The sequence below is a fragment of the Sapajus apella genome, unplaced genomic scaffold (assembly GCF_009761245.1).
Source record: "Sapajus apella isolate SASKATOON/1434 unplaced genomic scaffold, GSC_monkey_1.0 scaffold17, whole genome shotgun sequence".
NCBI classification, from domain to species: domain Eukaryota; kingdom Metazoa; phylum Chordata; class Mammalia; order Primates; family Cebidae; genus Sapajus; species Sapajus apella.
Window position 1 is genome coordinate 14,084,870 of NW_022436957.1, and position 25,759 is coordinate 14,110,628.

Genomic DNA, 25,759 nt, shown 5'->3' on the forward strand with positions numbered 1-25,759 from the left:
TTTTGTTAACAGGATTATTAGAGGATGACTTTCAAGAAATAAATATTCTAAAGTGTTTTCATTTGGGAAAAAAAAAAGACAGGGAGGCACACAAATCACTGGCAATGGGTGCAAGTTTTGTCCTATTCTCCATCAATAGGACAAAACATGCAAAAAAGGTAAGATGGAAAGTCATCCTCTAATAATCCTGTTAACAAAATCCCCTTCATCTGACTAGAAATACAATTACTGCTAGAAAAAAATATTAACGGGGTGGAGGGTGATTTGTCACATACTCCCTTATAATAAATCAACATTATTATTCTCCATTCTATGGAGAGTATTGCATAAGAATCATTCTCTGGTCCTTAAGCCTTTCTTTCAACCCCCATATTATCCTATTCCATCATGTGCCAAGATTTTCCTTGAGTTTAAATGTAGCATTTTACTTAACACTATAATTGCTTATCCTATTCCATCATGTGCCAAGATTTTCCTTAAGTTTAAATGTAGCATTTTACTTCACCCTATAATTGCTTAAAGTCAAACATAGATTAAAAGACCAAAATTACATTAAGGCGCATATAAAAAGTTCAAAAAGAGACAAAACTAATCTATAAGGTTAGGAAGTCTAGATGGTAGTACCTTTAGGGAAGGAGAGATTATGACTGGTTATCAGCAGGAGTGGGTCTTCTAAGGGGCTAATAACGTTCTATTTTCTGATTTGGATGATGGCTTTATAGATGATGGCTTTACATTTATAAGCTATATACTTATGACCTGTACATGTGTTAAAACTTTTCAAAATCTTTTAAATCATAACCTTTAAAGTTTAAATAAATAAATCGTTTTAAAAGGAAAACTAAATAAGTTGTATCATAATAAAGTGGAAATTAAACTATTCAAAAGTACCTAAAAAGAAAACTGGCAATATATATTGCCAAAATAGATACTAATCAGCAGGCATTTCATGCATTTCATATTTTTAAATAAAACAAAGCCTAAGAAGTAATTTTACAAAAAAAAAAAACAAAAAAGACCATAAATCGAGTTAAGCATTTGCAATGCTGACAATTCCAATAGCAGTATCTCCTTTAAACAAACTGCAAAAACCTACTATATTGCAAAAAGAGAAATAAAATCCAAATAGGGAAGCACTAAACCCAGATTTGCATTTATCTTTCATGGAGAATTATGCATAATTTGAGAAGTATTATAAACAACAAATATACAACAAAAGATGTGAGTAATATGGAGAAATAAGGCAAAAAGCAAAAAACAAACATGTCCCAAACCATCTTCTTGGAATAACATATCTCCAACTAGTTTTTAAAAATATTTTAGCTGGGCATGGTGGCTCACACCTATAATCCCAGCTCTTTGGAAGGCCAAAGTGGGCAGATCACCTGAGGTCAGGAGTTTGAGACCACCAGGCCAACATGGTGAAACCCGGTCTCTACTAAAAGTACAAAAATTAGCCAAGCATGGTGGTGGGCACCTGTAATCCCAACTACTTGGGAGGCTGAAGCAGAAGAATCGTTTGAACCCAGGAGGTGGAGATTGCAGTGAGCCGAGATTGTGCCACTGCACTCCAGCCTGGGTGACAAGAGTGAAACTCCATCTCAAAAAATATATATATGTACATATATATTTTTTAAATCAAAGTACTTATAACAAACAAATAGAATAAGGACAGCATAAAGAGGTATTACTAAAAAGAGGGGCTGTTGTTAATATCTTAAATTTGTGGTTCTCAAGGAATTTTTCACTAATAGGAAAACAAATAAAATCCATTCTTTTATTGTGCTTTGCAACAAGGAATTTTCATTTTCAGCACTGTAAAGAAGAACCAAACAAAAATCAATATCCACCATTCACTCAAAGTGTAGGAAAGCAACTAAATAAACTAAATCATTTCTTTCCTACAGAGTATCACGGTATGCTTAAATTTTAAAAAGATAAATGTTGCCCCAAATTAGTTACACCCTTTTTACTTTTCATATTTTTAAATAAAACAAAGTCTAAGAAGTAATTTTATTTTTAAAAATGACCATAAATCTAGTTAAGCATTTAAAATGCTTAACTAGACTTTGTTTTATTTAAAAATATGAAAAATTTGATCAAAATTAAGGTACATATTTTGTACCTTAAAATCTTTGCTAAAACCTCCATTTTCTCTTTTTCAAAGACCTAAAGGTACTAATTCCTGCCCCCTTACTCTGATTTCTTCCCATTGTAGGTATAATGAAATTCTTGAGTTTGAAACTGGAGCCTGAATGTGGAATCAAACCCTTCCCCTATTCTTATTCCCATTGATGAATGGCTCAGTGGACAATATTGAGAGAGCATGTGCCTTTTATCAAATGCTACAAAGTTCTTCCCCAGACGGAGTTCTGAATTTGCATGTGTAATCTAGTAGAGCTGGTTTTGACATTTCAAGTTTGAAGACCTAGCATGAGTTTTGCCCTGGAGTAGAGAACCTTCGGCACACACATGCCAAATATGTACTTAAGCAAAACTCCACAACAGATGATACTGAGTTCCTCTTTCATCATACATTCTCCACAGTAACCATCTGACCATCTATTTGCAAGAATGCCCAAGAAAATAAATTTTAAAAAGCCACTTAAAGCCATTTCTATTGAATATCACATTAGAAAGAATATGCTATTTTTAAAACTGTTTCTTCTTACCTAGTGGAGGTTGAAGTAAGTCTCCGTCCTTTTCACATGTCCCAACAGGTTGTATGTCTGGGGAATCGACAAGTCTCCAAAAATCATTTCTATTGTCACTACCATCCAGCCGTAACCGTAACCTGGCCCCAGTAATTCCAATAACCGTAGCAATACATACTGAAGTAGCATTGCGAGGGTCACGGGCTTCCAATTTCATACCAACTTTGAAATCATTCACAGGTGGAATCTGAGACTATATATATATAAATAAAATTTGGTTAAAATGTACCAACTATAAGAAAAGACACATGGTCAGCTATGTCACCAGAATACCTGAGGAACATTTTAAATAACAGTCACAGTGGATGATGAGTGATATCTGAGCTATAAAGGTCAAGGCAAAATACCTTCAAACTCTCTCCTTGGCTTGACATGCAGCATAAAAACACTGCCCGCTGCTGTTCTCACTCATCTGTCCACTTCCAGGCAACCCAAATACAGACTTTAAAATATTCCAAGTGCCTTCCTAAAGTAGGAATCTGATTAGGCCATTTCCCTTGAAATAAGCCAACCGGCAGTTCACCATTGCCTATAATAAAGTCCAACTGCTCTGCACAGTTTAAATGCCCCCACATCTTTAACCTCATTCTCACATTATAGCCTCTATCCTCTTTGTGCTTCCGCCATCCCATGCCATCCCTTAATACTCAGATTCTTTCATGCCCATGTGTCTTGACTTTGGATGTTCTCTCTGCCTGGAGTATCCGTCCCCCTATTCCAACCATCTCAAATAGCATCTCTCCTGTGAGCCCTTCCAGTATGGAGTTATCAGACTTCTTATAATTATTTAATTACATGTCTGCCTTTCCCACCAGATGGGCAATCATAAAGCTTAGTATACCTGACACAGAGAAGTTCTTAATTAATGAATGCAAAGAGACCATCTGGCTCTTAAGTGTCACTACCACAATCCCACTGTCTCCTCACACTATCAGAATCTAACAATCACACAGACACCCTCCAACAAGTTAATAGGTTAACAAACATCTACAGAATTTTGGCATACCTGACGGAAGCACTCTGAAGGAGCACTTACAGACCCAGTCTCTTTCAAATACTCCTCCCAGTGGAAATCATCTGGAAAAAACACACGTACAAAATAGTTTTGTAAAGCATACACAATGTAACTTTTAGTATATACAACTTTCAGGATTAAAATGGTTTTAGTTCCATGCCTCTTAAAAAAACAAAACAAAAACAAACAAAAAAAAACTTCCAAAAGAGTAGATGCAAACGTCCTGATCTACATTTCATAAACGGCATAAAAATAAAAAATAAGGCAATATTCTGATAATAATGGTTCAGATATAAATTATAACCTAGATACTCTCAATGTAATATAGACAACACAGTGATTCTAAAATTGTGGATGTCAGGAGTAACTAAAGAAACTGTTAAAAAATAATAGCAAAGTTACACGTATCTGTCTCTAATATAAATTTATTAAATAAATATGTTTTCACCACTTCATTCCATTAATATGAAGGCATTTGTTCATTATTCATGGGAAGCTAAAGGTGTTTAGTGTGTGGTCAAACAGAATTTTACCCCTGCAATGCTTTATGGCAAGAAAAAGTCCAGAAACCAGAGTAGTTTCTCAATGGACTACTAGATCTCCATTCAGAGTGACAAGAAGATGGTGGCAGAACAAAGCAATAAGCCAGTCATCAGTACAGTCACTAATATGGATTATTTTAATGACCTATATTTTCTACAGACTCTTGCTGTCCTTCCTCACTTAGTCTTCATGATGTATTATAATGTTAGAGGAGAAGATCAAAAAGCATAGCACATTGCCTGGCTTGAACATATCAATTCACTGTGCCAGCCAGACTGTCAACACACTGAGAGAAAGGTTTGATGATAGTAGTGAAAGTACTAGTAATTCACATGATGTTTAATTCTCATCATTCATGAGGTTTTTATATGCTCTTGTTAAACTTCCTCACTATAAAAATACTGGGTTTGACAGTTCTCTTTCCTGGAACAATCTACGTTTATCAGCTTCTTATATCTTCTATAAAAGAACTTAGATGACTCCCTCTTTGCAAAAAAACAAAAACAAAAAAAAAAAACCCACAGAGTGCTGATAATTGTTTAACAACCACCTTTTGGGAAAATACAACAAAAAACCTGACTGATAGTGTTTGCAGATTTCTGTGGTTTAAATACAACCACCATGGTTGACTGGAAGGTGCCAAGGTAAAACCACCAACCATTAAATTGGGAAAAGATGTACAGAATTGGCTCTCCCAAGCTGGTGTGAGCCAGCCCCAGTGTGCCACCATTACATATGTGTGTATGCATTTCTATGTGTACGTATACATATTGTATGTGGTATTAAGCATGTCATACATAACATTTTGTACCTTGCTTTAATAGATCGAAGAGACTGCTTCATTTAAAAGAAAATACTGGGTTCCATTCCACTTCCAGATGATGTGAAGCAAGCACTACCAGCATTGAAAATCAAGCATCCGAGAGTGTTAAGAATGGGAAAAGTAATGTACATGGTACTAGATAAGCTCTCAGCTACGAGAGCTATGCTGAGAGCATATCTAGTACCATGTACATTTATAAAATGGGAAAAGTAATGTACATGCCACTAGATATGCTGAGAGCTAAATAAATTGGCATATATGTAAGTCACTCAATAAATGGCATGTTATAAAACTAGAAGTCATAGTGGTGTTTAAATTGATACTGAATAGCTTTGTCAAAAGTGAAAACCAAAATCCATGGCTTCAAAACTATTTCAGTGACTCCCCCTACCACTAACCTGAAAATCAGGAGACCCAAGATTCTAAGTGAAGCTCTACCACCATATGATCTTGGAGAGCATTAAAAAAGAACAAAATGGGCCAGGCACACTGGCTCAATCTTGTAATCCCGGCACGTGGGAGGCCAAGGTGGGTGGATCACTTGAGGTCAGGAGTTCGAGACCAGCCTGGCCAACATGGAAAATCCCATCTCTACTTTAAAAAAAAAAAAAATTGGCCAGACACAGTGGCTCATGCCTGTAATCCCAGCACTCTGGGAGGTCGAGGTGGGCAGATCACGAGGTCAAGAGATCGAGACCATCCTGGGCAACATGGTGAAAATCTGTCTCTACTAAAAAATACAAAAATTAGCTAGATGTGGTGGCGTGCGCCTGTAGTCCCAGCTACTAGGGAGGCTGAGGCAGGAGAATTGCTTGAACCCAGGAGGCAGAGATTGCAGTGAGCCGAGATTGTGCCACTGCACTCCAGCCTGGTACCTGGCAACAGAGCAAGACTCTGTCTCAAAAAAAAAAAAAAAAAAATAGCTGGGTGTCATGGCAGATGCCTCCCAGCTACTCAGGAGGCTGAGGCAGAAGAATCACTTGAGCCTAGAAGGTGGAGGCAGAGGTTGCAGTGAGCCAAGATCATGCCACTGCACTCCAACCTGGGCAACAGAGGGAGGCTCCATCTCATAAAAAAAAAAAAAAAAAAAAAATTTACTTAAGATGGATGATGTCATTAAAAAGCTGACATCCCTAGCGGAAAAGAGTGTGAGTCAGAAATAACAAGCAGGAAACGAATACCCAAAGAATACTCTTCCATAAACCAATGACATTTGTAAATTTTTTCAGCAATATTAGAAAATACTTAATCCATCTCCATAACACAAATTTTAAAAATATTCTATTGCCATTTGTGTCTGAATGGGCTACAGTTTGAGCTAGCAAATCCTTTATACTAGTGCTCTACAATATAATTTACTAGTTAATGACCATATGCAGCATTTGCCACTTGGAGCCTTGGTTTTTTTTTTTTTTTTTTTTTTTTTCCTTTTTCCGTAAGGCAAAATTCTTAATCATCTTGATAAAACTATTCATCTTGGCTGCCCCACGTGCTAAGGACTCTACCAATAACACAGTGGAAACACACAAAGCTTCAGGCTTTACTAATTTAGTTTAGACTTGACACATCTACATCAACACCACAACTGGAATTCCCAACCAGAAGCCAAAATAGTCAGAAAGTCTTAGTTAAGCCTGAGGTCCCAGTCTGACTCTGCATCATGTCTCCATTGACAGACCGGGGTGGGCACGGTATTCAATCTCAGAAGAGAGCCCTGGGAACTGATATGATACATACATAACCTTGTGATCTGATTGTTACTCACACATGCCATGGTCTCTCTTCTTGTTTTACTTGTATTCTATTCAAGTCCACACATTAGCTCCAACATCTTTTTGCACTGAATATAACCCGTACAAGCTCCCCTGGTCTTCCCTAGAGTAAATCAGAGTTATGTCTTCCACCAGTGCTATCCTTGAGTTCACAAGCTATGTGAAGATGAGCAAAATACCTAGAGATAGAAGTTTCTCAGCTGAATGATCAGCGTCCACTACTTCACAGCATTTATCACAACTGTAATTAGGCATCTGTTAATTTCTATCTTGCCCACTAAGCTCAAAGAGGGTAAGAGGCTGGGTGCAGTGGCTCACACCTTTAATACCAGCACTTTGGGAGGCAAAGGGGGGAAGATCGCTTGAGCCCAGGAGTTCAATACCAGCCTGGGAAACACAGGGAGACCCTGTCTCTATAAAAAATTGTTAAAAATTGCCAGGCATGGTGGCACACACCTGTAGTCCCATATACTCGGGAGGCTGAAGTGAGAGGATCACTTGAGCCCAGAAGGTCAAAGCTGCAATGAGCCATGATCATGCTGCTGCACTCCGCCCTGAGTGACAGAGTGAGACCTTGCCTCACTCAATCAGTCAGTCAATAAAAGAGGGCAGGAATCATACCTGTATTGTTCATGACTGGATTCCCATAGCAGGTCATCGGTATGTTCCAGGCACTGTCCTAGGTACTGCAGACGTATCAGTTAATAAAACAGATGAAAACTCTGGCTCTGTTGGAACTTACCTTCTGGTAGTCACTCACTGATTTCTAAAACAGGATGCTAGGGCCCAGGCCTGAGAAATATCTGCAGATGACTATCAATTTAAGTAATCTCTTTTTTTAATTAAGTGTCTAGAATGGGAAAATCCATAGAGGCAGTAGATCAGTATTTGCCTAGAGCTGGGGGAGAGAGGAGGCACTAGGGGGAAATGAAGAGTATTGTTAATGGGTACAGGGTTTCTTTTTAGGGGGATCAAAATGTTTTAAAATTGACTGTGGTGGTGGTTGCACAACTCTGTGAACATACTGAAAACCATTGAATTGTGCACTCTACATAGGTGAATTGTATATGTGAATTCTATCTCAGTAAAGGTGTTATATTTTTTAAAACAGATGGAGAGGAGTTTGTGGGGATAAAGAACAGTCTAATTCAATGGTTTCCATTTCCTCAGAGAATATGGAGGTCACAAGGAAGAACTGAAGAACAAACAAGGCCATGGGAAAGACAGTTAAAGGAGCTCTGAGGGTCCAGCTATAGTGAAAGACAATAATTCCATGGGGATTACCTCTATAGGCAATCTTCATGTAGCAACAGAAAGTCATAGGGTGGACTGCTCCACACTGGGGCTGGCAAGGCAGATACAACAGAAATACAAGGGGCAAGAAATCTCTAGAAATGTCTGGTAAAACAATAGTTTGCTATGTTATTTTTTTAATGCCTTTTGTATACACATGACTTATTTTCTCATTTCCTTAAGAGCAAGCCAATGCATTAGATTCTATTATATCTCCTGAGTGTCTCTGATGCAGTATTATGCATATGCTGTTCACAATAAGGAACTTAAAACAAGAATTAATAAATAAAGTTAACATTTACTTGGCCGGGCGCGGTGGCTCACGCCTGTAATCCCAGCACTTTGGGAGGCCGAGGCGGGTGGATCACGAGGTCAAGAGATCGAGACCATCCTGGTCAACATGGTGAAACCCCATCTCTACTAAAAATACAAAAAATTAGCTGGGCATGGTGGCGCATGCCTGTAATCCCAGCTACTCAGGAGGCTGAGGCAGGAGAATTGCCTGAACCCAGGAGGCGGAGGTTGCGGTGAGCCGAGATGGCGCCATTGCACTCCAGCCTGGGCAACAAGAGCGAAACTCCGCCTCAAAAAAAAAAAAAAAACAAAACAAAACAACAACAACAAAAAAAACATTTACTGAACACTTACTATATGCGTAGGCATTATATTAGGTGCTTTAAATGCATTTCCTCTATTTATTTCCAGTAGTACCATGAGATAAGTACCATCATTATCCCTGTGTTATAAAGAAGAAAAAAGGGCTGGGCTTGGTGGCTCACACCTGTAATCCCAGCATTTTGGGAGGCCAAGGCAGGTGGATCACCTGAGGTCAGGAGTTCAAGACCAGCCTGGCCAGCATAGTGAAATCCCATCTCTACTAAAAATACAAAACCTAGCCAGGCGTGGTGGCACACACCTGTAGTCTCAGCTACTTGGGAGGCTGAAGCACAAGAAGGCGGAGGTTGCAGTGAGCTGAGATCGCCCCACTGCACTCCAGCCTGGGTGACAGAATGAGACTCTGTCTCAAAGAAAGAAGAAAAAAAAAGAGTCTAAGAGATGTCGAGTAATGTGTCCAAGGTCACATGGCCGGTAAGGAGTGAGAACAGGATTCCAGGACGGGTCTGTCAGACCCTCCACAATGCCTATAAGCTCCTAACCACTGAGCTATATTCTGACCATGAAAAAAAAGATTTCACATTCACTATAATTTTAGAAGAGTTTTTGTTACTAATCAAATTATTTTAAATTGGTAATACATAGCAATTAATAACTAGATACCTATAATTTAGGAAAATTTGCACTGAAATACACTAAGTTACCTTTTTACTTAATCCATATCAACTCATCTCTGAATAAAACCAAAGTAAAATTTTCAAAATAAAATACAATTTTTGACATTTCTTATTACTTAGATTTTATATTTATAGATGTTTACTGTATACAGACTGTACAACAAGAAAATAAGAAAATGTGCACTTAAAATTAATTTTAACACTAGTGAGGAAGAAAACTATGTTGTATTAAATTACTTTAAAATCTACCTCTTTGTACAGAAGACGTACTTGACTGAGGAGGTTTCTCTTGATTCTCCTTCTTGACATCCATGGAATCTAATAAAAAAAGAAAATAGCAACACTGGGAGGCCACAGCAATAGTTTGAAAGAACACTCAGAAAAATATAAAAATTTTTAAATAGCCAATTTTAGTTTTATAATATCCCCATTTTCTACGTAGGACTTACCATTTTCTAATATACTATGCATTTTATAATTTGCTTGTTTATTTTATTGTCTCACTCTACTCAAATGAAATCTCCAAAAGGGCAGAGATTTAATTATTTCATTTTGCCTATCTCATTCACTGTGGTATCCTCAAGTGCCTAAAACAGGACCTGGCATCGCAGCACTCTCAAGCATTTGTTAAATCGATGCATCAGGCCAGGCGCAGTGGCTCATGCCCGTAATTCCAGCACTTTGGGAAGCCAAGGCAGGCGGATCACCGGAGGTCAGGAGTTCAAGACTAGCCAAGCCAACATGGTAAAACCCCATCTCTACTAAAAATAGAAAAAATTAGCCAGGCCTGGTGGCAAGTGCCTGTAATCCCAGCTACTTGGGCGGCTGAGACAGGAGAATCGCTTGAGCCCAGGAGGTGGAGGTTGCAGTGAGCCAAGGTTGCTCCACTGCACTCCAGCCTGGGCAACGAGCAAAACTCCGTCTCAAAAAAAAAAAAAAAATCAGTGCCTCAATAAACCAAAATGAGCTGATCCTTACAGTGTTTAACATGTCCAAGAAATAAAATGGATGCTTTTGAGAAGTCAAAACATAACAGGGAAGCTATAATACAGTGTAATTCAATGGACTAGGCAGAGATTTTCTTGACACTAAGCTAAAGAGCTCAAACAACACTGGACTTTGTGACGTCACCAAATCTAAGATGTATCATTTCATCCACATGTATTATAGTATGTATCTCTACAAGGACTCATTTTTTAAACTTAACCATAATACTTTTTATTACACCTAAAAAGTTAACCATAATTCATTAAAATCATCAAATAACCAGTGTTCATATTTCCCCAAATGTCTTAACTATTTTAAGTGTGAGTGTTTGATTCAGGACCCAAATAGGTCCACATATAACGATGGTTGATACGTCTCTTATGTCTCTTTTGATCTACAGGCCTTCCTCCTTTCTTCTTGTTTTTATTCTTTCCCTTTACAATTTTTTTGCTGACAATACCAAATGGTTGGTCCTTTCAAGTTTGCCAGTCTGAATTTTGTTGACTACCTACCCATAGAGTTGGGTTCCTCTGGTTCTTGTATTTTCTTTAAATTGGCATTCATATTTCAATCCAGAAGAGTTTGGTCAGATTTAAAGTTGGCTTTTTAGTGGGGGAGGAGAGGATAAAATGATTTCATAGGTGATGTTGTGTATTTCTCACAGGAGGCTCCTAATATCTAGTTATCTCTCTTTTTGTGATGTGAACAGTCACAGACGGCTATTGCCTACATCCATTCGTTTATCAGTGGTTGCAAAATGAAGGTATTCTAATCCTATCATCTTTATTAGCCAGAAAACTTTTATAGAGAGAAGCTTCCATGCTTCAACCATTCAGTTACCTTAAGGCACAGATCACACAGAGAAATCACAATCAACATTTTATTCTTTTCCTGTATTTTCTAGTTTTCAAAGTGAAGAGCCGGATCTCTAGCATTCTCCACAGATGACCAGTAGGTTTTATTTGTTTTGCTTTTCAATATCATTATAAACTCATGGATTTAAACATACTTGTGTTTTCATCTGTTGCTGTTTTACCCTTATTGATGTTCTAATTGCCAAGTGACAAACTTCTTAAAAGAAGGATCTAAGAATGATGCCATTCAGTAACAGATCTACTTACTAGTTATGACTGAGTGACTCTTCAAGATATGTGAACACTTGAGAGGGATATATAAGCTGTTTTCTGTTTAAATGATTTCAACTGAGAGGTTGAAGAAAGGTAGTTTCTCTCTATAGAAATTTTCTGGCTAACAAAGAATGACAGAATACCTTCATTTTACAACGAATAAACAAATGGATCTAGGCATTAGCCATCCATGACTTTTTGTGATTTTCACATCACAAAAAGAGATAAATAGGTTGGATGCAGTGACTCACACCTGTAATCCCACCACTTTGGAAGGTCAAGGAGGGAGGATCGCTTGAGGCCAGGAGTTGGAGGTCAACCTGAGCAACACAGCAAAACCCCATCTCCACAGAAACTTTTTTAAATTAGCCAGGTATGGTGGCACACATCTGTAGCCTCACCTGCCTGGGACGCCAAGGCAGGAGGATCACTTGAGACCAGCAGTTAGAGGTTACAGTAAGCTATGATTACACCACCGCACTCCAGCCTGATTAACTTCATCTCTTTAAAAAAAATTTTTTTAAAAAGCTAGGTACGGTGCTTCATGGCTGTAATCCCAGCAATTTGAGAGACCGAGGCGGGCAGATCACTTGAGGTCAAGAGTTCGAGACCAACTTGGCCAACATGGCGAAACCCCGTCTCTACTAAAAATACAAAAAAATTAGCCAGGCATGGTGGCTCACATCTGTGGCCCCGGTCTCTCAGGAGGCTCAGGCAAGAGAATCACTTAAGCCTGGGAGGCAGAGATTGCAATGAGCCAAGGACATGTCACTGCCCTCCAGCCTGGGCAACAGAGCAAGACCCTGTCTCAAAAAAAAAAAAAAAATTAAAATTTTTAAAGAGAGAGAGAGACACAGCTAGATATTAGGAGTCTCCTGGGAGAAATACACAACATCGCTTATGAAGTCATCTTATCTTCTCCTCCCTCACCAAAAAGACAAACTTGAATCCATACAAAGAAAGTACAAATTTATATTTACTAAATAGTTCTATAGTAAGATTTTTCTAATAGAAAACAGAGAGAAACTGTAAAGGCATGCTTAGCTTCTAGAGAAGCTAAGAATCTACTTAAGAGTCTACACTAAACTGATGCACTTAAAATTACAGAACAGTATTTAGTACTCAGCATTCAGCCAGAAGAAAAGCCATGAGAGATACAACACTTGAAGGAGAAACAGGATGTAGGAAGGCCAATGTGTAAAGAATCTATTATGGGAAAGAAGATACAACACAAAGCCACCTGCAAATGAGTGTGGCATATTCATGGAATAGTGAGCAGACTTCTCATAGAGCATAACAGGATGAAACATTTTTTAAACACTCTTTGGATTCTAATCTTGGCTTTGTCACAAATTGCTGTATGACCTTAACCTCCCTAAGTTTTAGTTTTCTCATTTATATAACTAGCAAGGAAAGACAAAATGACCTTTAATAGCTATTCAGTTCTAAAATGCAAATTATAAGCACCTAGCATCTCCTATAAATTTATTTTTAAAGGCTTTATTTCAAAAGTTCAGTATACCAGAAGATATTCATTCCAAATGAGTAACTAAAAACCATTACCTTTAACAAGTAAATCTTACCTTCATTCACTGTTTGTCCCATGGTATCCCTTTTTGATGTTCTTTCCTACAAGGAGAAAAAACAATTAATGCCTCCTTTCATCAGAATACATTTCTGAAGGGTATATAGCATTAGAAGTCAGTTGTTGGCCGGGCGCGGTGGCTCACGCCTGTAATCCCAGCACTTTGGGAGGCCGAGGCTGGTGGATCACGAGGTCAAGAGATCGAGACCATCCTGGTCAACATGGTGAAACCCCGTCTCTACTAAAAATACAAAAAATCAGCTGGGCATGGTGGCGCGTGCCTGTAATCCCAGCTACTCAGGAGGCTGAGGCAGGAGAATTGCCTGAACCTAGGAGGCGGAGGTTGCGGTGGGCCGAGATGGCGCCATTGCACTCCAGCCTGGGTAACAAGAGCGAAACTCCGTCTCAAAAAAAAAAAAAAAAATTGGAAGTCAGTTGTTATAAGGTCAGATCAATTTAATCTATTTCCCTTGAATAAAAATGATAAGATCTGCATATGACTAGTTGCCTGGGAATGGAGGAAGAAGGGATTGAGGAGTGACTGCTAATGGGCATGAGTGTGGGTATGAGGTTTCCTTTGTGGGGTAATAAAAGTGTTCTAGAATTAATGGTGATAGTTGTACAACCTTGTTGTGAAAATACTAAAAATCATAGAATTATATACCTTAAAAGGGTGAGTTTTATGGTATGTAAATTATGACTCAATTTTTAAAACTAATTGAGTAAAAAATAATGGGTGGTACGTTAGCAAAGTTAGAATTCAAATTGAGGCCTATCCCAGGAAGCCCACTTCTGCTACATTATGTTGCCAAGAGGTACAAGAATTATGACTGTGTTGGGGAAACCTGTAAGAACTACAAGAGTCAAGTCTAACAAAAATTACTTGTTAGAAGCTTTGTGTATTTTGAGCCACAATTCATTAATTCAAACTCTTCCTACATGTCCTCAATATGCCAGGCATTCAGCAACAAAGATAAATAACAGACTATCCCTGGCCTCCCAGACTTCAGTCTAGTCAGAAATAAGCTTATGAACAAAATACAAGTGCTATTAAAAAAATATGTACATGGATAAACCTAATATGACTAAAGGCTATCTATCCCACCATTACTGTGTGCCCGTAATAAGAACATGATGATATGTATAACTAAAGGTAATCTGGCACTTAAAGGAAGCCTATGAAGAATACATTCATAGGTAGGGTGCAGTGGCTCATGCCTGTAATCCTAGCACTTTGGGAGGCCAAGGCAGGTGGATTGCTTGAGCCTAGGAGTTCAAGATCAGCCTAGGCAACATGGCAAAACCCTATCTCTACAAAAAATTAAAAAATTAGCTGGGCATGGTGGCACACGCCTGTACTCCCAGCTACTTGGGAGGCTGAGGTAGGAGGATCACCTGAGCCTGGGGAGGTCAAGACTGCAGTGAGGCAAGATCACACCACTGCACTCAAGCCTAGGCAACAAACTGAGACTCTGTCTCAAAAAAAAAAAAAAAAAAGTGGTGGTGCACACCTGAATTCCCAGCTACTCAGGAGGCTGAGGTACAAGAATCACTTGAGCCTGGGAGGTGGAACCTGCACGGAGCTGAGATTGTGCCACTGTACTCCAGCCTGGGAGATAGAGCAAGACCTGCCTCTAAAAATAATAATAATAATAATAATAATAATAATAATAATAATAATAAAGCCAGCTAGAGAGCCTCCTGCACTTCTGATTCAACAGACTTACACCCAAGCATCACCTTCCCAAAACGTGCTTCTTCTGCATCTTTCTCTTACACCACTACTTTTCCTGGTACATGGCCTTAAAGCCCCAGGTGTGTTTGCTCCTCTTCTTTCATTCACACATTCAATCAGTGGCCAGCATGTACCATCTCATTTCCCTTTCCCCTGCCATATACCGGTTTACACATTCATTGGCTCCTGTCCCACGCAGTACCATAGTTGCCCAACTCATCTTGCTACGAGGGTCTTTCCCTACTATAACCTATCCAACACATAATGTCAGATATGGTCTCAGCTGTTTTCTGCCCAAATCACCCTCCTGCTTCACCAATTTTACTATTTAATTGTGGGGAAAAAAAAAACCTCTGTGTGGCGCACATTTTTAAGGTCCCACTCGACACAATTTCAAAGCCATCTGACGCCTACCATCCACAATAAGCCCAAAAGGACTTTGTTTCAGAAGACTCATGATGTTGTTCTATCTATATGGGATACCCTTTTCTCCTCTTCTGCTTCTTGAAATACTATCTTTATGCTTTAAGACCTTTATGCTTCAAGGAAACCTCCTTCTTGAAGCCTTTCTTGTTCCTTTTACCATTACCAACATCTGTATGCAGGTGCGATCTAGTCATCTAACTAATATTTGCAGAATTCTTGTTGCATACTTGGTGCTGTGTGGACAGAAGACAGACAATCTACTACAAAAGTGCTGGAAATCTAGTAGGAGAGACACGTTAACAAATTATTATTGAACAAAACAGTAAAATACAGGTTTTAAGAGGGGTAAATATGGTACTATGTAGGAAGGTAGAAGGCACAATTAACTGGGAATATAAAAGGCGGCTTCTCAAAGGAAGTGTCACTTGAATTGTTTCTTTAGATGACAATTTCAATGAGCAGAGAAAGAAGAGAGAGGAATTTCATGCTGAAGACACAAAATGAGTGGAAACTGAAGAGACCCTGTCTCCTCCACTGGATTATGAAATGCTGGAGATGCTCAGGTTCCCTCTGCGCCCTCACCTCCCTCTACAATCTCTCACAGGGGCCATGGCTTCAGGAGCTACCCATACACAGACAACTCACAAAGCATTACCTCCTCTCCCAGACCACATCTCTGAAAGTTAGACTGAAACAATCAAGTGGATTGACTGTTTAATACTTCTGCTAGGATGTATTACCTCTTTCTAGGATATTCGTGGTCTCAAAAAGACAAGCTGTGTATAAATGAGTTACCATTATAGAATTCAGTTTATAAATGCCAACCACATAACAGGTGGAACTAAAACATGTGCTTTAAAACAATGTTTACCAAAAAAAAAAAAAAAAAAAGAAAGAAAAAAGACAGTCCCTAGTCACAAAATAATCTATTGATAAAATGTTTCATCATATCCCGTTGAGTTTATCAATAGTGTAAGAAGTTTCAAGGATAAGAGAGATTTACAAATAAGTTTGCTGGTGTTTTAAAGAAAATATTAGAATAAGTGACAGGAGTTATTATACATACACAATTTACCAGAGATTAGCTAAATAGCACAGGTAGAAAGGGGTTTTCTTTTTCCTTTTTATATCTATCTTGTCATAAAGACACTACTTTCAGACTTGAACAAAAAAGCCTTTCTTTATTGTAAAGGGGAAGGTCTGAGTTAACTGCATAAAACACCACCTTTATGACTTGAAAATAGTTAATTATTTTGTTTCAAGAATTAATTCACATTTATGCCTAAATGCAAAAAAAAAACTGATTTAATTAAAATACATTGGAGTTATGTATTTTTCTTTGACCAAGAGAAGCTCTCTCTTTCAACTAAGATTTTGTTTCTGGTAATGGGGATTATCCAAATACAGGATAGAAAAACTCACTCAAGTAAATCAAATGACACATTTTCTGACATAGTTATAAAAGTAATCAGAAAAACACTAACCTCTAATATTGTAATTACATTTAAAGCTAAAATTCTATCTCTCAATTGACTAATCACTATTAAGAAACAACAAGCTATCTCTCAATTATGACTAATCAATATTAAGAATGAACAAGCCAGGCATAGTGGCTCATGCCTGAAATCTCAGCACTTTGGGAGGCTGAGGCAGATAGATCACCGGAGGTCAGGAGTTTGAGACCAGACTAGCCAAAATGGTGAAACTCCGTCTCTACCAAAAATGCAAAAATTAGCCGGGCGTGGTGGGGCACCTGTAGTCCCAGCTACTCCAGAGGCTGAGGCAGGAGAATTGCTTGAATCTGGGAAGTAGAGGTTGCAGTTAGCCAAGGTCATGCTATTGCACGCCAGCCTGAGCAACAAGAGCAAAACTCCGTCTCAAAAATAAAAAGAAAGAACATTTTTGGGCTGGGCGAGGTGGCTCATGTCTGTAATCCCAGCACTCTGGGAGGCCAAGATAGGTGGATCACTTGAGGTCTGGAGTTCGAGACCAGCCTGGCCAACATGGCAAAAACCCGTCTGTACTAAAAATACAATTAGCCAGGCATGGTGGTACTAGCCTATAATCTCAACTACTCAGGTGGCTGAGGCAGGAGAATCGCTTGAACCTGGGAGGGCGGAGGCTGCAGTGAGCCGAGATCACACCACTGCACTCCAGCCTGGGCGGCAGAGCAAGACTCTGTCTCAAAAAAAAAAAAAATCATCTCTACATTTCTGAAGTCTGTAAAAAAATAAAGCAAAGAACATTTTTGGTAGCAACAATTTATCAAATCAAGCCTTCTAGAGGAAACCAAGGTTTCTAAAGGAGCAATTTTAAATTATGCTTTAGTAGAGTCCACCCCAACAAATTAGTAATTAATCTATTGCTGTATCAAAGCAAACCTAAGAAGACTTAACTATTTTCAAAAAATCCTAATTTAAGTTATCCAAAAAAAAAATCGTAACCTGTAAGTTAATCACTTGCAATTTTAAAATGATTTATGTGAAAGTTATCTATTCAGTAAAGAAGTATGTCAGAAAACAGATAAATGAAAAGACAAGTCAAGGGTTGCCAAAATCCCAGTTTATAGCTGTAAATTCCTAAGGTTTTAAAGCACAGCCACAGGCTAACTGCCCAAAGACCTGCTACCCACTGACATCTGTGGAGGACTTGAGTTAATGGCAGGGCATACCAATTTACTACAGACAGCTCATGGTGCAACATTTTGACAAAAGAACTGGATCTGGTTACAGACTGTTCCTATTATCACTGCAGTCTAGATTTATGGTTTCTAACACTGGCCCTACAAGAAATAATGGAAATGATGACAACAACAATCCCCACTAGACAACAGACTGTAGAAAGGCATGCAATAAACCACAATCTGAAGTGACCAGAAAACTAAACATCCTTGACAATACCTCAAACATAAGGCAGGTGTCAGCAAATTACCCATTTAAATATTTCTACAACTTCTCAAATTTCAACACAAAAAAAATCTCAAATCAGAGTCTCTAAAGCAATCTGAAATCAAACAATATCTAAATGTACTTACTATTGCATACTATATCTTCATTCTCTTAATAACCAAAGATGCTGTGTTTCATTTGAACAGATTTATGAAACTCCATCAAGTTAGTTAAAAATTAATACTGACTCTACTACTTTTCAAATAACATTAAAGTATATAGAAAAATACTCCAAATAACATTTTTTAAAATCTTTCAAAATAAAAAAAAAAAACAGTTCATAGCAAAGGGCACATGTTTACGACTGTATTCAAAGAGGAAGAGAATAAAAAGAAGAAACACATTTGATTCAGTATTTAAAAACAAATACATAATCAAATCTTAAACCAGCTAAAACTGATGAAAGGTAGGAAAAGTGGCCAAATGTTACAAAAAAAAAAAAAAAAAAACACTTTATCCATACACTTTTAAAACTATGCCAACGCTATAAGGTACATAACAAACAAATGGAGCTGTTTTCCTACAATTCACCACCAGTTTATTTTTATGAGAAACAGAGGTTGAGAAAAATCAAATGTGTATCCTAAAGACAACCAAAGAGAGCCCCACAAACTTCTCTGAGAAATGAAAGCATCTTCAATGTATGCCCTAGAATTGAAATATATCTGTCCCTTCTGAAGTTTACAATGGTATGTTACCACAAAAAGTGGGCACTCTCTTTCCGCTCTTACAACAATTTGCTCCTAAAAACTTAGGAAGGGACAGAGCTGTAGCCATAAACACAGGTCACAAGTAGTAGGTAATCAAATGCTATCTTCAAATGTTACCCAGGTCTTTACTCAAACAGAGTCAAGCTTATTCTATAGGTTTTAACTCTTCAAATAAGGAATTTATGTAGCCTAGGTCAAATGATCATGATATTAACATGAACAGCACCATCATATACACTGTTAGAGGATCCTCAACTATTTCACTTTTCACACAATAAGATATCTCCACTGTTCATATTAAAACCTTTCCAGGATAGGCACGGTGGCTCACGCCTATAATCCTAGCACTTTGGGAGGCCGAGGTGGGCAGATCACCTGAGGTTGGGAGTTCAAGACCAGCCTGACCAACATGGAGAAACTCCATTTCTACTAGAAAAATACAAAATTAGCCATGCATGGTGGCGCGTGCCTGTAACCCCAGCTACTAAGGAGGCTGAGGCAGGAGAATCACTTGAACCTGGGAGGCAGAGGTTGCGGTGAGCCAAGATCGCGCCATTGCACTCCAGCCTGGGCAACAAGAGCAAAATTCTGTCTTAAAAAAAAAAAAAAACAAACAAACAAAAAACACCTTTCTATCACATGCCCAAAAAACGAATGTAAGAGAAAGGTTTAAGGACATATGTTTATGAAAAATCACTTAGCATAAAAATCACCAGCATAGGCCAGTAACAGTGGCTCACACCTGTAACCTCAGCACTTTGGGAGGCTGAGGTGAGTGGATAACCTGAGGTCAGGAATTCAAGACCAGATGGCCAACATGGTGAAACCCTGTCTCTACTAAAAATACAAAAAATTAGCCGGGCATGGGTGCACACGCCTGTAATCCCAGCTACTCAGGAGGCTGAGGCAAGAGAATCACTTGAACCTAGGAGGCAGAGGTTGCGGTAAGCCGAGATCGCGCACTCCAGCCTGGGCAACAAGAGTGAAACTCCGTCTCAAAAAAAAAAAAAAAAAAAAAACCCCACCAGTATAGGCCAGACATGGTGGCTCATGCATGTAATCACAGCACTTTGAGAGGTTGAGGTGGGTGGATCACGAGGTCAGGAGTTCGAGACCAGCCTGGACAACATGGTGAAACGCCGTCCCTAGTAAAATAATTTTTTTTTAATTAGCTGGGCATGGTTGCGCACGCCTGTAATCCCAGCTACTCAGGAGGCTGAGGCAGGAGAATCACTTGAACCTGGGGGGTGGAGGTTGCAGTGAGCCAGGATTGTCACTGCACCCCAGCTTGGACAACAGAGTGAGACTCCATCTCAAAAAAACGACCAGTATTATTTCTAAGGTTGCCAAGGTAACCTTAGAAATAGACAACATAAAGACAAAATAAACAAAATTGCCTTTCTCATGAAAACCAAAGAACACATACACATTTCAAATCTTGACAGTTTCTAAAATTTTTTCAAGTTATCCTGCTTTAAGAACCACCACTGGTAGGGCAAGGTGGCTCACGCCTGTAATCCCAGAACTTTAGGAAGCCGAGGCAGGAGGCCAGGAATTCGAGACTAGCCTGGCCAACATGGTGAAACCCCATCTCTACTAAAAACACAAAAATTAGCGGGCATGGTGATGTAGGCCATTAATCCCAGCTACTCAGGAGGCTAAGGCACAAGAATCACTTGAACCCAGGAGGCAGAGGTTGCAGTGAGCCGAGATCACACCACCACACTCCAGCCTAGGCAACAGAGCAAGACTCCCTCAAAAAAAAAAAAAAAAAGGCCAGATTCGGTGACTCATGCCTGTAATCCCAGCACTTTGGAAGGTGGCAGAAGCGGGCAGATCACCTGAGGTCAGAAGTTAAAGATAAGCCTGGCCAACGTGGCAAAACCCCATCTCTACTCACAATACAAAAATTAGCAGGGCTCGGTGGCATACACCTATAGTCCCAGCTACTTGGGAGGCTGAGGTAGGAGAATCACTTGAACCTGGGAGGCAAAGATGGCAGTGAGCTGAGATCATGTCACTGCACTCCAGCCTGAGTGACAAAACGAGATTCCATCTCAAAAAAAAAAAAAAAAAAATTAGACAGGTGTGGTGGTGTGTGCCTGTAGTCCCAGCAACTCAGGAGGCTGAGGCAGGAGAATCACTTGAAACCAGGAGGCGGAGGTTGCAATGAGGCAAGATCACACCTGCACTCCAGCCTGGGTAACAGAACAAGACTCCATATCAAAAAGAACCACCACCAACTCTGTAATCTTTTTATAAATGGTAACCAAAGCCTAAGGTACTTAGAGCCTAAAAAATGTACTTACCACTAAATTATACCAGTATTCATATAATGGTATAAATTATGCATTTTAATCTAAGATAAACACCAGTGGTTTCTTTTATCTATTTCCCCAAGACAAAGAGATCATAAATATTAAGCCCCAAAGCCAGGAAAGGGTATAAAGTCTTTCCTTCAAAACCACCAACACAGGTGGGCACTGTGGCTCACACCTGTAATCCCAGCACTTTGGGAGGCCGAGGTAGGAGGATCACCTGAGGTCAGGAGTTTGAAACCAGCCTGGCCAACATGGTGAAACCCGTCTCTACTAAAAACGAAAAAATTAGCTGGGCATGATGGTGCACCCCTGTAATCCCAGCTACCGGGAAGCTGAGGTGGGAAAACTGCTTGAACCCAGGAGGCAGAGGCTGCTGGGGGCTGAGATCGTGCCACTGCACTTCAGCCTGGGCAATAGAACAAGACCCCAACTCAAAAAAAAAAAAAAAATCGACATTTGCCATTTTCAAAATGGCCAGGTTTTTAGTTCCTGGAATCAACAATCAATTCAAATTCTAAGGAATTATGTGGTAATTCTCAGACATTAATAATGGTTCTAAAATTCTTAGGGATGCTTGATTTGCCCGCTGCAAACTACAAAACACCTTCTGGCAATGCCAGACTAAACTTTGCACCACAGCTCATAGCTCTAAGGTTGATAGCTGGCAGAGCCCACTTTGTTCTTGTACATCCTAAAAACCAGGAATATGACTATGAGGAGATAATGAGACCTACCCTCCCCACCCCAAGAGGGCAGCTAATAGAGACTACATCAGATTTCCATCCACAAGTGGAATGAGAACAGAGGGGGGAAAATGGCAGACAGGATAACCAGACCAAAAAAAAAAAAAAGACTAGAGATGACTAATAAGGCAAACAGCAGAGGATACTGCTGCATCCACCCATGTTCCAGTTACTAGAGTTACAAAAGTCACTGCTATCAACCTAAAGAGAAAGGCAGTAAAATATTCAAGTGAAACTTTTCTCTCCCACCCCCAAGAGCTCAAACTAAAATTGGGATTTGGCTCTTCCTTAAATGGAACAAGTGGCTACATCATGTTAATTCAAAAGACTTGGTATTTACTCAGCCTTTTCAAGGCACTTTACCATCATTAATTATTTCTCAGTGAAGCAGCAAAGGATTACCCTGGCCGTTTCACTGATGCGGAAACAGACACCAATAGCATAGGGAACAGGGGCAGGAAGAGGAGTGATAGGAAGCATCTGGAAGAACAGGCAGGCAGCTAAAAAGGAAAACCCCAAAAGAAAATGAGAGTCACATCTGCCTTATGGCTGACAATCAAAACCCTTATTTGTTTCTGAGCTCAGAGATTTCTGAAATATTTTGAAAAAACAAAGTGCTTTAAAATACCAGTTAAAACTTAATGACAGCTTAAACTACTTAGTAATAGAAGTGAAGTTGCTTAGTATTAAAAAATACCCAATCTCCAGGGCACATATTGATTTCTATTTATACCAGCAACTCATTTTTCCCCTCAAGCTTAACCAGTATGTTATCTATTTGAACCAGAAAAAAATCTCATGAAAATATATAGCTTTATATAATCCTAACAAAAAATCACAAAGTTAATATCACATAAGTCAGAAATAATTTGCAGTTACACTCAGAATTTTGTTTGGATAATTATGACAAAAATACTGACTTCTCGAGTTCATCCTTTGAATGCAAGGAATACTTGTTCTGCATTCATATTGATTTTTGTAGCTATAACCCCCTGAAATTTTCAGGAATTAAACTATAGGTGGAAAGCCGTAAACACCTAGAAATTAGCACACAGAGTGGGCTCTGAATAAACCGAACTACATAGTAAAGACTGCACAGGTGCTTAATAAAGACATGTTGATGGAATCATTAATCAAAAGGACTGACCAACCGCCTCATGAGAAAAACTGATACACCTTTTTCAGACTGACTCCAATGTTTTTTGTACATGTCATGACACTAACAACTTTAGAGCATCAGCACATATAATGCAGTATAGTTACACCAATCTTTTTTTCCAACTACCAATTCCAAAGCAAATCAGGTTCTCTGGGGTAAACAGGTATACATCCTTAAGAAGCACATATGGCTGCATTATATATATATGTAATATAAAGTTTATTCAAAACTTTCAAAGCCATTTTAAATGATGTTTTTTCTTCACAATCTATCAAACTGTTTTAAAGGTTATATATAAAGCTATAAACAAGGCATCAGGTGAATACTCATAAACTCTCTTTTCTCAAAATCCCACTGGATTCATTTCCAAAAGCTTAATTTTCACATTCCTCCCATTAAATAGAAAAAAAAAAAAAACCACAAACAGCCTGAAAGTACATTTGTCATTGGAAATACTTTAATGAGTAATTAAGAAAAATAAAAGACAAAATCGTCATTATTGAAAAACATTTCCCTGCGCTGTTATTGAAAAGCATTAAATATGTGCCTATGAACCACTGTCATGAAACACTTGTTCATCAGAGGCAGTTGCACTCCCTAAATGTTGTATGGTCTTATAACACTTTTCCCTCAAAACATAAATATGAATAGCTCTGGGAGCACTGAAATGTAGCAGCATCTGAAGTTGTTTCGGGAAAAAAAAAAAAAAAAAAAAAAACTATCTCCAATAGTTTTGTAAATCATCTGATCGTAAGCAAGTTATTTACTTTCTCTGCCTCAGTTTACCCCCACTAACCAATCTATTAACTTTCTAGAGATGCCCTAAAGTCATAATCGTTAATCTCCTAATTTACAAACAAGCAAATTTCAAATTGCAATCACACTTTGTGACGCTTGACAAATGTTTAACAACTTCCTTCTTAAAAAATCAATAGTATTAAACCGGAGCCTGTAAGTAAATACTTTCGCTGCCCAAACATTTCGGAGGTGGGGGAGCCGAATTACAGGTCAGCCCAGGAAGCTATATACGTACAACCTCGAGGCGTAAAATCAAGCAAATTCGCCTAGACCCGTTCTCCCTCCGGCTCTTCACACCTGGATAGGGCACAAGCCCTATCCAGGTGAAAAAAGCGAGAAGGTTAAGAAACCATTTCCGGACTGCTCCTAAGTGAAAGCAACAACTTTTCCTACACTCGGTCAGGCCGCGAGGCACGGCGATCGCGACCGCCTCTCGACCCCTCAGGAGGCCTGGAGCCCCCCTCGCCTCCCGGGCAGCCTGGGACCGGCCGCGCCCTCCGGTCCCGCTGCACAGCTAGAGTGAGCCACCGTCGCCTCCAGCCCCCGCCAGGAGCCCCGCTGCGCGCACCTGGCACCAGGATCCGCACCCGCACGCCGCCACAGGCGCATCCTTCCGGGCCGCTGTTTCCCTCCCAAACTCCAATAATTACCCCGGCCCAGACCAGGCAAAGTCAACTTCCCTCCTCGGTCCCGCCGCCCACTGTGACGCCCCCCGGGCCCCAGCCCGGCCCTACCCACGGCGGGGAGGATGCGCCGGAGGGCGCTGTCCGCGCTTCAGGCGAGGGGGCTGTAGCTATCGGCCGAGCGCCCAAATCCCGCAGCGGGCTAAGGGGCCCCGGGACGGCGTGAGAACAAGCGCGAGAGCGGCTGAGGGGCGTCCGCGGAGGGCGCCGGGGGCGGGAGACCGGAGCGCGAGGCCGAGCTTAGGTGGGACACCGGCGGGATCGTAAGGGGGCGTTCCTCACACGGGACGCGCGCCGATGGCTTCTCCCTGCCCGCCCACGGACAACGGTCAGGGTCTGGGAGACACAGCTCCGCCTCTCCATTCCTTACGGGGCCCGAAATCACCAAGTACCTACAGTCTCGTCGGTGAAAACAACGAAATTCTGTCCCACAGATCGCGCGAGCCGGCACCGAGCTTCACACCGCCGCCGCCATGTTTGAGAAGCCGCGCGCGGAGCCGCGCATGCCCCGCAACCGCCACCGCCGCCCCGCCCCCCGCGCGGCTGGCCCGCGTGCCCTGCGGTTGCCGCGAGCACGCCCTTTGACCGCCGCCGCGTGCAGGGCCCAAGCCGGGGTCAAGCAGAGCGCCACCGCGGGCAGTAGCTGAGCGTGTGCCACTGTGAGCCCGGGAAAGCCCTTGGCACTTTGCCTCCTACCCACCACGCCTCCGCCAAATAAAAAACCAGTCGCAGCCCCTGCACCCGAAGCCGTGGGGAGCCCCTAGATGGGACCCCGGGTTCTGCATCAAGTTCCATCCCGGGAACTCGCTCCCCCTCGCTGTTGCCTTCGAATCCTGCCCACCACCCACCCTGGCCACGCACCCAAAAAGCAGGCGCTTCCCTCGGAACTCAAGCAAGTTCGAGGAGCAGGGAGAAGCAGCTGGTTACAGAAGCTTGAGCAAAGCCACTCCTTGGCGGGTTGCAGCAGAGTTCTTGAAACAGCTTTTTTTTTCCATGAGTTTTTGCCACGGATTCCCCTCCCAGCTTCCCTCTCTGGATTTCGTTCTTCCTCTAAACCCAGGGTTGAGCTAACGGGAACTAGATGA

General features: G+C 40.4%; 1 protein-coding gene across 8 annotated transcripts in view; it reads right to left on the reverse strand.

The window, feature by feature from the left end:
* The window catches only part of SCML2 (Scm polycomb group protein like 2), a 122,382-nt gene extending 97,176 nt beyond the window's left edge, over positions 1-25,206 (reverse strand). For 2 of the 8 annotated variants that reach the window (XM_032286021.1, XM_032286015.1), the window contains exons 1-5: positions 25,067-25,206; positions 13,150-13,195; positions 9,702-9,770; positions 3,721-3,791; positions 2,673-2,907 (exon numbers count right to left, since the gene is read on the reverse strand). In XM_032286021.1, the coding sequence (XP_032141912.1) occupies positions 2,673-2,907; positions 3,721-3,791; positions 9,702-9,770; positions 13,150-13,171 (397 nt within the window). In that variant the 5' untranslated portion in view covers positions 13,172-13,195; positions 25,067-25,206. Of the gene's footprint in view, positions 1-2,672; positions 2,908-3,720; positions 3,792-9,689; positions 9,771-13,149; positions 13,196-25,066 lie in introns of those variants that run through there. The other 6 variants (XM_032286020.1, XM_032286014.1, XM_032286016.1 and 3 more) reach the window with 5 other exon arrangements.
* Positions 25,207-25,759: the final 553 nt, after the last annotated feature.